Source organism: Otolemur garnettii, unplaced genomic scaffold, assembly GCF_000181295.1.
Source record: "Otolemur garnettii isolate 467f Iridium unplaced genomic scaffold, OtoGar3 scaffold00011, whole genome shotgun sequence".
NCBI lineage: Eukaryota > Metazoa > Chordata > Mammalia > Primates > Galagidae > Otolemur > Otolemur garnettii.
Genome location: NW_003852406.1, coordinates 16,459,042 through 16,471,440, shown reverse-complemented (window position 1 = coordinate 16,471,440; position 12,399 = coordinate 16,459,042). Strand labels below are relative to the sequence as shown.

General features: G+C 43.5%; 1 protein-coding gene across 1 annotated transcript in view; it reads left to right on the top strand.

Annotated features, from left to right (window-relative positions):
* CSNK1G1 (casein kinase 1 gamma 1) overlaps positions 1-12,399 on the top strand; it is a 200,173-nt gene that overhangs the window by 186,767 nt on the left and 1,007 nt on the right. The window contains exon 10 of the mRNA XM_023510004.1: positions 2,618-2,724. Within this exon, the coding sequence (XP_023365772.1) occupies positions 2,618-2,724 (107 nt within the window). The remainder of the gene's footprint in view (positions 1-2,617; positions 2,725-12,399) is intronic.

Here is a 12,399-nt window from a genome sequence, read left to right as displayed (position 1 = left end):
TGTTTGGCGGGTCCAGGCTGGGGATTCGAACCCACCACCTTATGTGTACGTGGCTGGCACCTTAGCCGGTTGAGCTATAGGCGCCGAGCCTATTTTACTTTTTTAAAAGCATGTGTTATCAGGTGGCGCCTGTGACTCAAAGGAATAGGGCACCAGCCCCATATGCCAGAGTTGGTGGGTTCAAACCCAGCCCCAGCCAGAAAAAAAAAAAAGCATGTGTCATCAATAAGAGCAATAATTATTTCTAGTTAGAGATGATGGTGGATATAGATTACTACACAGTATTCACCCTGTCTTCCCCATATTAAACATTTACTCCTAACTCCTACCTTCCTCTTTATGACTATTCAGGAAACTTTTTTAGATTAAATGTTGGTGAAGACCCCAGAGCTAAAGGCAGATAAGAATATACATTTATCAGCTCAGCACCGTCACATAGTAGTTATGGTGCCAGCCACATACACCAAGGCTTCCGGTTTCGGACCCAGCCCAGGCCAGCTAAATAACAATGGCAACTTCAATAAAAAATAGCCAGGGATTGTGGCAGGCAAGCCCCAGCTACTTGGGAGGCTGAGGCAAGAGAATTGCTTAAGCCCAAGAGTTTGAGGTTGCTGTGAGCTGACTGCACAGCACTCTACCGAGGGTGACATAATGAGACTCTGTCTCAAAAAAATAAATAAATAAATAAACATTTATGACTGGAGGTGGTAGCTTACACCCGTAATCCTAGCAATCTGGGAGGCTGAGGCAGGTGGATTGCTTGAGCTCACGAGTTCAAGGCCAGCCTGAACAAGAGTGAGACTTCATCTCTACTAAAAATAGAAAAACTGAGGCAAGATCACTTGAGCCTGGGAGTTGGAGATTGCTGTGAGCTATGATGATGCCATGGCACTCTACCCAGGGCAACAGCTTGAGACACTGTCTCCACCCCCCAAAAAAGGGGTGTCCTCCACCCCCCAAAAAAGGAATAAACATTTAATGGAGGGAGAATAACAGTAAAATGAATACTTCTTGAACCGTTACCATGTACCATGGCACTGAGCTAAGCAATTTCTGTGCATCTTGTCCAAGGGCCCACAGCAAGTAAATGATGAAACTTGGTATTCAAATTCAAGGCTTACTAACTCTAGAGCCCGATTCTTATTTTCTATGCTATGCCAACTCCATTATTATATACCAGGTACTGTCTATACATTGCCTCATACATTTTTTTTTATAAAATTCTCTCATTCTCCTGTAAGAAATAATCTCAAATAGATGAAATCACTTATCCAAGGGCATATTACATCCAAACCATTTATCCTATCTTGTGATTCTCTCCCATGTTTCAGCCAAGGTCTTTAACAGCAGAGTGGTTTGTCCAGCAACGGGGCCCCTTTTCCCACTTCCCAGCACCCACATAAACAGGAATCATGTGCTGGAAATGAAACCAGGTGGCAGAAGCAGCTACATAAGCAAGAAAAGCGTGATCGGGTCCACATAAACCAGATGACAGGAGTGAGAGCCTTCACTTACATTACGGGGACCATCAGTGAGAAGTGGGATGACAATGAACCTGAAATAAAGGTTGATGAAATAAAACTGGTTTTCCAAGGGACAGTGTTTCATCTTCCCTCTCACCAAAGAGGTGGCAGTTTTGTTATTTGAATAACTTCAAACCAATGGTCAAAGCAATGAAGATATTTTTAAAGGAAAGTAATTATTTATAGTTTCTGGTGCCCACCATTGGTTTCCTTTCTAGAATTTTTTTTTATCCAAATACAGTTGCATTTTAAAACAAAGAAAGAATTTTTTTAACAGCACTGAGTCTATATAACTATAGCATAATAAACTGAGAGGAATAGAATTTGCTCATCATATTAAAGGGAACAAAGTAGGTTTACCTTTGGAAGTCAGCTGTGTAGTTATTTTTTTTTTTTTTTAGACAGAGCCTCAAGCTGTCCCCCTGGGCAGAGTGCCGCGGCATTACAGCTCACAGCAACCTCCAACTCCTGGGCTCAAGCGAGTCTCCTGCCTCCGCCTCCCAAGTAGCTGGGACCACAGGCGCCCGCCACAACGCCCGGCTATTTTTTGGTTGCAGCCGTCATTGTTGTTTGGCGGGTCCGGGCTGGGGATTCGAACCCACCACCTTAGGTGTACGTGGCTGGCGCCTTAGCCGGTTGAGCTACAGGCGCTGAGCCAGTTATTTTTAATTTAATAAAGTGCTGCATACATTTTTGTAATATGAAACTATCTGTATATTTAGAACAAGCTTCCCTTGTAGATGTCCACAGACCCTAACTCTATACCTTGGTTAGGTCATTTCTTAGCATTTTCATCTTTTATGCACCTTTCTACCTTATTTTATAGGGTTTTTGTGAAGATGAAATTTATATACACACACACACAGTGTAGCAGAGTGCCTAACACAGAGTTGATATTTACTATGGAAGTTGTTATTATTATATGATTATATCATTTAATTTAATGTTCTTACATGATATGGGTCTGAGAACCTTCCCTAAATTAGCACAGTTGGTCCTTTAACCTGGGAAAACAAATATTCCTGACCCTTTCTGGTGCTGTCAGGAGGTTCCGGTTGCCATTGTGGTTGTCATACTCTGTCTTTCTGTTTCAGGTGGTTAGCTCAACCAATGGAGAGCTGAATGTTGATGACCCAATGGGAGCCCACTCCAATGCACCGATCACAGCTCATGCCGAGGTGGAGGTAGTGGAGGAAGCTAAGTACGTTCATCTTTCAAGGGGGCTGTTAAGTCATGAGTTGAAGATCTTTCTGTCTCTTCCTCTCTGTGTGCTGCTCATCTTAGACTGGGTTCCTCATGCTCGTATCCACAGCTTTCTTCTTTGACCATTTTATTTTTTGCATGGTACCTTAAGGCTGCTGCTGCCCTTCGTTAGCTGTGATTTGGGGGAAGATAGTGATATTTTTCTAGTCCATGTGAGGCAAAAGATAGAATGAATTAAAAGAATCATGTTATCAGGACTGTGGCAGGTAATAGCCATAAGCCTCTTGGGGCTGTGGAGCTTCTTGCTGCCTGTTGTATTTAGAGAAAATTCTTCGGTTGAACCATGGGCCATGCTGAACAGCATTTAATTGTTGGTTGTGGGCTCACAACAGGGTATACAGTCCTAGAACAATGTTTCATGGCCATTTGTTCACTCTCAATGATTTTGGATTCAGAAAGACTAAACAAGTCAGACAAGAAAAATAATCTGCAACTGTGAAAGAGATTAGGCAGGAAAGGATGTTACACTAATCCAAAGAGAGTGGGGAGGTTGCCCCCATGCCCTTTCCTGCTTCTCTTGCATGTGTATGTCTTGCCCTGCCCATACCACCAGCCCTGTGGTGCTCTGTGCATGTCTGTGTTTAAACTCTTAGAATCTGCGGTGGAAGGTGAAATAACTGCTGATTCTGCTGCATAATCAGCATTTCTACCATGACTTTCCCTTTTTTACCCATCCCAAATTCAGTTCTAAAACTCTAAGAAGACATCAGGTAGGGAGAGACATCATAAGTCAGTAACTACTGCCAACTGTGATATGGATGACCTTTCTTGTAAGCCCTTTGAGAATATATAGGATATCCATGCGTCTTGTTCTCTGAAGCAGGCAAGATATATATGGTGATATTGTGCCCTAAGTGGTCTCCTGAGCTTTCAGATAGCCTAAATACAAGCCAAACCATGTTTTCACCTGTAGGTATGAGTCATTGAGCAGCCAACGAAGACCTTCATTCTTCTTTCTTCCAGAGTCACTTTGCATGGCTGTCCCTTCCCCATTTCCCTGCTCTCCTGAGCATCTATTTGATGAGCTCACTTTGCCTTCAAGAGGTCCTTTCCTTGGAAAGCCAGGGCTTGAAGATTCCTATCCAGTAGATAAAAAGGAACTGGGGATGACTTGAACTCTTTTCTGTTTAGCCTCTGCTGACTATAGGCAGCTTCAGATGCTCTTCTCCCAGCTCATATGAGGCACTGATACATAAGGGAAGCCATGCAGCTTATGCCAGGAAGACACCATATTAGTAAAGAAACATGTTTCCTGTTTACAGGGACTTTGGAGATTTTAATGATACTCATAGCTTTTCTGTTTCCATGATAGAACTACATTCTCTTAAAAAACAATATGTTAGCCGGGCGTTGTGGCGGGCGCCTGTGGTCCCAGCTACTTGGGAGGCAGAGGCAGGAGACTCGCTTGAGCCCAGGAGTTGGAGGTTGCTGTGAGCTGTAATGCCATGGCACTCTACCCAGGGGGACAGCTTGAGGCTCTGTCTCAAAAAAAAAAAAAAAAAAAAAAAAAAAAAAAAAACAATATGTTACACTCACCCTCTTGGCTCTGATCCCTGGGTGCATTTTGGAGTCACCTGGGGTATGTTAGAAAATAAAAACACCTGAGTCTGACCACAGAGGTTCTGATTTAATTTATTGAGGTACAGCATGTCCATCAAGAATTTTTTATTTTTTTTTTAGAGACAGAGTCTCACTTTGTTCCCCTCAGTAGAGTGCCATAGCATCACCGCTCAAAGCAACCTCCAGCTCTTGGACATAGGCAATTCTCTTGCCTCAGCCTCCTGAGTAGCTGGGACTATAGGTGCTCACCATAACACCCAGCTATTTTTTAGTTACAGTTTGGCTGGGGTCAGGTTGGAACCTGCCACCCTCAGTATATGGGGCTGGCGCCCTGCTCACTGAGCCATAGGCACCGCCCGTCCATTAAGAATTTTAAAAGTTGGGCAGCGCCTGTGGCTCAAAGAAGTAGGGCGCTGGCCCCATATACCGGAGGTGGCAGGTTCAAATCTGGCCCTGGCCCAAAAAAAAGAACTTTAAAAGTTCAGGTCAGGCGTGGTGGCTCAGCCTGTAATCCTAGCACTCTGGGAGGCGGAGGTGGGTGGATAGCTTGAGCTCATAAGTTTGACACCAGCCTAAGCAAAAGCGAGACCCCATCTCTACTAAAAAAAAATAGAAAAACTGAGGCAAGAGGATTGCTTGAGCCCAACAGTTGGAGGTTGCTGTCAGCTATGATACCACAGCACTCTACCCAGGGTGACAACTTGAGACTGTGTCTCAAAAAAAAAAAAAGAATTTTAAAAGTTCAAGTAATTCTAATGTGTAGATAAGGATGGGACCAATACACTCAGCATGATTTAGGCTTGAAAGATAGCTGTACCTATTCCCACAGCCACCCTACTCTTAGTATTTTTTTGTGACTTACTTTGAAGGCTAGAAGTTTAGCTCTGGATTTAATATTATGCTTTGAAAATCAAGATCGAATGGGCTTTATTCTTATAATACACCCTATGTAGGTTATCTTTTGAACCCATTCGTCTCATTTCATTTTGGTAAATGTGTACTCTAATTGTGTATGTGAGTGTGATGTTTGTGTTCTGTGTGTAAGATAGGGGCCGATTCACACAAAGAGATTTAAATCTGGTGTACTTTGTTTTGGTATTATGTAAACTCTCAAAGGTAAAGAGAGTTTAAAGTCTTTCCCTTTAGCAAAAAGGACTGTGCTTCTTTGCCATCGGCTCCATGTTTGGACCTTCTGAAAGGTGTGGAAACCAGAGGGGAGCACTCACATTTGCTAAATGTCATCCAAAAGCTCAGGGCTTAGAATATTTTGTATACTGAATATCCTAGTGGTTTCATGACCTACCAATCCATCTTGTCCAGGGAACAGTCCGGACCTAGCCATATGTTACTCTTCTTGGTCTTCTACGTGTATAGAGGCAGGGACAACATAGCCATATGTTCACCTGCTTGATCATTTTCACGGGAAGAAGTCACAGCTAGAGAAGCTTGAGGCTTTCCCAACAGCCCTTCAATTGCAGGCAGCCATGATGCCTTTCATTCGTAATACCTGCTTGTGGGGTAGAGGGGGCTGTTGCCTATATTGAGACTAACTCAGGTATTGGGAAACTATGTGAACCTTCACTTTCAAGTTTTTAATTTTGGGTTCCTCACTCAGCTTGTTCTGTATGAAGGTAGAAGGAAATAACAGGATCTTGGGCAGGCATCCTCAAACTACGGCCCATGGGCCCCATGAGACCTGCCTAGGACATTTATCCGACCTGCTGGGTATTTTTGCTGCAGCTGCCTGTTCTGCCAACTCGTCCCAGGGCCCACAGTCCAGCCCTCCAACAGTCTGAGGGACAGTGAACTGGCCCCCTAGTTAAAAAGTTTGAGGACCCCTCATCTTGGGTTTTGTTCTGTGGACAAAATGAACGTCTGAGATTTCCCTTTTTCTGAAGCAATAGGACTCATGTCCTTGTTTACATATGGATAGAAGGGTGGTGAGGACAGGCAGCTTTTTGATTGATTTTTGTTATAGTAAGAACATAGGAATTTTTAATTATCCAGACTTTAGCTATCACTTAACAAAAGTGAACCTGTTTCTCCTGAGAATTAACAAGAATATAATTTCAGCCCTTCTCTGGTAGTTACACTTTAATCCAAAGCCATACCCCTTATCATCTTCTAATAAGATAAATGTCTCTTAAACCTTTTCTCCCTTTTTAGAGGAAGAGATATCTACTAGCTGCTTTGGTTCATGCATGTTAGACTTGTAAAAGGAATTCTTTTACCCTCAAAATAGGAGGATTAGCTCAATAGTTAGCTTGCACAGTGTAAGACTTCATGTGGAAACCAAAATGGCTTGCCCTTGGTGCTTGATTGAATTCTTACAGGCAGAGTCATTTGTTCTTTCCCTTCCTGCCTTCCTGGAAGTTGCCCAGAAAAGCCCATCCTGGGGCTCCCATCAGCTCTTTCTGTTTTGCCTCACCCCTGAGATCAGCGCACACTTTGATGCTTCTATCAGGCTCCTGCCCTCTCCACTTCTATGTGGGGACCAAGTGACCTGGGCCTACTCACCCTACCTTGACAGAGGAAGAAACTAAACACAGACACTTAACTGCATGTTTGCATGGCTCACAGGGAGTCGCTTCCCATCTCACCTCTGTGAACTAATATCTCTCTCTTTCTCTCTCTTCCTTTCTGTGTTTTTCTCTTTACATACTCTGTAGCTGCCTGAAAATGCTCAACCTGTGGTGAGTCCCTCTCTCCAGTCCACATGCAAGGGGAGCGGACCAGACTAGGCTGGGACTGGCAAAGCCAAACAAAATGCCTTAGGAACACTGAATGGCTTCCTTTTGCCTCCTTGTGCCATAACCACCCAGACTGGGGAACTAGCTCCACAAGGTGGGGATGGGAAAGGCCTATACCCAGGAATTAATCTATTCCTTCTTTCCTTACAAAACCACCTTATCAATGCCTCCTGCCAAAACAGTTTATAAAATTATCTCTTTATATTTAACTGAGTAAATTTTCTCCCAAATTAATATGACCAACTATCATCAGAGGGAGAGGGACACAGAGGTAACAGAACAAGGTTTCTCAGTTGTTTAGTTGTGTTTCCTCACAACCGCAAAGGTAGTGCTGTTGCTATATAATTTTATATTCTGCAACTTTCTCTAATCTGGAAATTGGCTGCTTTGGAAAAATCTCTGACATTTTTGGGATTCAGCTCATTCTTCATCTATACGGTAGGAATCTCTCAAGAAGAGAGCTCCTTGGGGGAAAGATAGACATTTTGTTGTTTGGAGGATTGTTTTGTTTGTTTTTCATTTACTGTCTTTATTCAGAAGAGAGTATAGGTGGCCAAGGGTTGACTTAGCTAATTGACATTATTAGAACCTGTCTCTTCTACTCCTGGAAAGGCTTCTAGAATGCATTCTTAGGAACAACTTAGAGTATATGGAAGGAGAAGCACTAAAGATTCCATGTGTGACAAGGAACATTCTCAGTACAACATAGAGCTCCCTCTTCAGCTCTCTTTTCTGGCCACTGCTTATGACCTTCCAGGTGTCCCTGAACTTATTGGTCTGTTGCAGTATGGAATTATAACTCTCTCACTTTGTCTGCACACATGGGGTAATGTGCATGATGTTAACAGCCTGCTAGAATTTATGACTACCTTGTTTCTATTAGTCTTCAGTAACTGGGCTAGGCCCTGGTTTATGAATCCTAACTATCCAAGCCAGATTGGCTATAGGAGTTTCCCTGGAGACAGGAATATACTAGAGATAACATCTGAGTTTTATGTAGAATTGATATTCGTGGGTATCAAAGAGTACATTTGGCCTATTCATTTTGCAAATATGTGTCTGTGTAATCTGACATTGTCGTGGTCTATTTTTTTCCTGTGAAGTGTCAGTCACATGATCCTGACTACAGGTACTTGAGGGCCTACTTTATGTTCATTCAACCCTGTGCTTGGAACTCTCAGGGGTCCCAAAGCCTGTCCCAAAGAGGTTAGGTACCATCTAGCTGGAGAAATATGATATACATACATGAAAGGAAAGGAGTTCTCTAGTACATTCAGGTTACTGTGTTTGTGAGGCTCAGGGACCAAGAGGTTGCTGTAGTATTAGAGGAAAGGAAAAATGTACAAATATGGAAGAGGAGAGGAACATAGCAAGGGGATAGTTGAAGGGAAAGAGCAAGGCCATAGTAAGAGAGCAGTATGCTAAAGGTAGTGTGTCAGAGTGCTGGGGGAAGAGCACTGGATGGCTTGTGACTAGGGAGACTTGGATCGATTTTGATTCCAGCCTGATGTGAACTTATGGTCCTCCAAACAAATAACCAACTGGAAGGGAACCTAAGACACAGAGGGGCTCATCACCTGCTTTCATTCTCTTCTGAGAGTGACACTTCTAAGTGTAGGAATCAGTCAGTGAACTTGTCTAGATCTGACCCAATTTAATAGGTCCTGTTGTTAGTAGTCACCACATAAACCAATGAGTTTAAGAGCAGGTTGTAGGGCCTGCTTCCTCATAGATAGAATTATTAAAATTCCTGCTACTGCTGAAGTGTTAACTATACTAACTAACAAAATTTAATCTAGAGTTCCAAATTTAAAATAGTCCAGCTTCTTAGAACCACAGCTCATACTCGCCTCCAGTCAGAGGAATTCAGCATTACACATGAAGTTATGGTATGCTTGTAAATAGATGTTAACTCTTATGGCTTGCCTTTGAGGAGTTAAAAGAGAAGTCATTGTACAGTTCGAAATGGAACTAAACAGTGTTTCAAAATTACTTTTGACTGCTTTTATTTAAAAATACAATCATGGCTCGGCGCCTGTGGCTCAAGCGGCTAAGGCGCCAGCCACATACACCTAAGGTGGCAGGTTCGAATCCCCAGCCTGGACCCGCCAAACAACAATGATGGCTGCAACCAAAAAATGGCCAGGCGTTGTGGCGGGCGCCTGTAGTCCCAGCTACTTGGGAGGTGGAGGCAGGAGACTCGCTTGAGCCCAGGAGTTGGAGGTTGCCGTGAGCGTGATGCCATGGCACTCTCCCCAGGGGGACAGCTTGAGGCTCCATCTCAAAAAAAAAAATAAAAATAAAAATAAAAATACAATCATCATCTTAGCATCCTCCAGAAAGAATAGAAATTGACTTAAAAGTTAGTACTGCCCCTAAAAATCAAGGTGAATAGGGAAACAGGTAAGTCTATTAAAATAGAGAATCAATTTGCTTCCTTTAATATTAATTTAAGGACATTCAGCTTGGAAAGCATCCCATTCTAAAGTGTATGTACAGAAAAAGACCATTTAGATAATTTTTGTCATCAGAGTTTTCATTGAGGATTATTTTAAACAATCAAAAATCATAGTCATCTTTATTAAAAATAATTTATTCAGTTTCCCAGTACACAGACTCTTTGGTTAGTGACTATATTCATACCCATTAATAGTACTTTACAAATTTCATTGATACTGTCAGAGAAAAAAAAAATTTTTTTTTTTGGAAACAGCATCTCAAGCTATAGCCCTGGGTAAAGTGCTGTGGCATCATAGCTCACAGCAACCTCAAACTCTTGGGCTTAAGTGATCTCTTTCCTCACCCTCCCAAGGAGCTGGGACTACAGGCACCTGCCACAATGCCTGGCTATTTTATTTATTTATTTATTTATTTATTTTAGACGGAGTCTCACTGTGTTTCCCTCGGTAGAGTGCCATGGTGTCACAGCTCACAGCAACCCCCAACTCCTAGGCTTAAGTGATTCTCTTGCCTCAGTCTCCCAAGTAGCTGGGACTACAGGCACCCGCCACAACGCCCAGCTATTTTTTGTTGCAGTTGTCATTGTTGTTTTTTGTTGCAGTTGTCACTGGCCTTGGCAGATTTGAACCCGCCAGCTGGGCTGTATGTGGCTAGTGCCCTATCCACTGAACTATAGGCATCACCAGAGAAAATATTTTTTAAGACCCTCTTAAGGGTCTCATATTTCCAAAATTTTCATATTTGATTCAGTCAGATCTGATTAAAGCCCATCATTGTCCATATAAATGTTTAATTCTGCATTCTTCAACACTTTCTCCAATTTGTTTTTCTTTAATCCAAACACCAACTAGAATAAGAATCCAAGTTTTTAATAACCAGTCCATTAGATAGAAGAATACCAAGGACTCTGACTAAAAAGAGAAGGAATCTTAGCTATAGGAGAAAACCTGGGCGTATGGGAAGTATGTAATAGATCTTTATTTTTCTATGAATATTCCTGGTGTTAAACTGGCAACATTAGGCAAGAGACTCAGAGATAATTTTCAAAGAATACCTTTTCTTGCAAGGGCCTAGCAAGTCTGAGTTGTACTTCCAACTTTACTTGCTTCCATCATCTGGCATCTTTAACTCTTCTACCACCTCTGCCCCTCACATTCTCAGTTCTCATGTATCAGCTCCCTGGATAGGACATATCTTTTGCACTAGCCTTGACACACCCACTTATGGACTGCCTGAGCAAGAGGGACATTTTGTATTCCTAAGATAAGAGTGTGTAGGGGATACTCAGGCTTAGGGATTTGCCAGAACTAGAATTGTTCCTGAGAAAGCAGAATTTGGAGGGCTTATAAGGGAGTGGGCCCCAATTCTACCCTAGCCGGGACCAGTTCTTAAACCCCATCTAGCACAGCAGCAGCAGTCTCAGGAAATGAAGTTGGACAGTACTCTGCAATCAGAGAGCTTCTTGTCCTGGTGGTCAGCTCCTAGTCTGTGGCATGGGCCCTTTCCTAATGAAAAGGGAAGCTGGCTCAGCGCCTGTAGCTCAGCAGCTAAGGCGCCAGCCACGTACACCTAAGGTGGCGGGTTCGAATCCAGCCCAGACCCGCCAAACAACAATAATGGCTGCAACCAAAAAATAGCCGGGCGTTGTGGCGGGCGCCTGTGGTCCCAGCTACTTGGGAGGCGGAGGCAGGCGACTCACTTGAGCCCAGGAGTTGGAGGTTGCTGTGAGCTGTAATGCCACGGCACTCTACCCAGGGGGATAGCTTGAGGCTCTGTCTCAAAAAAAAGAAAAGAAAAGAAAAGGGAAGCTGTATTTGTAGCAATCAGTAAATAGCTCACAGTTTTTATTAGAAGCAGATCTTCATGGCTCAGTGCCAGCCACATACACCAAGGCTGGCAGGTTTGAACCCAGCCCAGGCCAGCTAAACAACAATGACAACCACAGTAAAAAATAGCCAGCCATTGTGGTGGGTGCCTGTTGTCCCAGCTACTTGGGAGGCTGAGGCAAGAGAATCAATCGCTTAAGCCCAAGAGTTTGAGGTTGCTGTGAGTTGTGACCCCATGGCACTCTACAAGGGTGACATAGTGAGACTCAGTCTCAAAAAAAAAAAAAAGAAGAAGAAGCAGGTCTTTAGCTGGGCTTGGTGGCTCGTGCCTGTGATCCTAGCACTCTGGGAGGCTGAGGCGGGTGGATTGCTTGAACTCACGAGTTCAAGACCAGCCTGAGCAAGAACAAGGTCCTGTCTCTAAAAAATAGCCGGGCATTGTGGTGGGCACCTATACTCCCCCATTCGAGAGGCTGACACAAGAGGATTGCTTGAGCCCAAGAGTTTGAGGTCTTTGTAAGCTGTGACACCACAGCACTCTACTCAGGGTGACAAAGTAAGACTCTGTCTCAAGGGGAAAAAAAAGGAGAGAAAGAAATTAAAAGCAGGGGTGGCGCCTGTGGCTTAAAGGAGTAGGGCGCCGGCCCCATATGCCGGATGTGGCGGGTTCAAACCCAGCCCCGGCCAAAAAAAAAAAAGAAATGAAAGCAGGACCTCTCCTGCCTACTTCAGGTACCTGGGTGGGGGCAGAGTTGGAGGGTAGAGAGAATTCTAAATCCTTCATTGGTGGCATGGTCAGATCCTCCCAGAATCCCAAACATCATACTGTCCTGGGGATTTGTTTGCCTTAGTTTAGCCTCCCTGCCAACTGGCCAGTAAGTTGCATTAAATAATCTGTACCTTCGGTGTCAAGCAGCAGATAATCAAAGTATTCTTGTGCAGCCCTGAGGACGCCCAGCTGTGGTCCTAGACAAAATGAGACATCTGGATTAGATGTTTAACTAGGAAAGAAACATT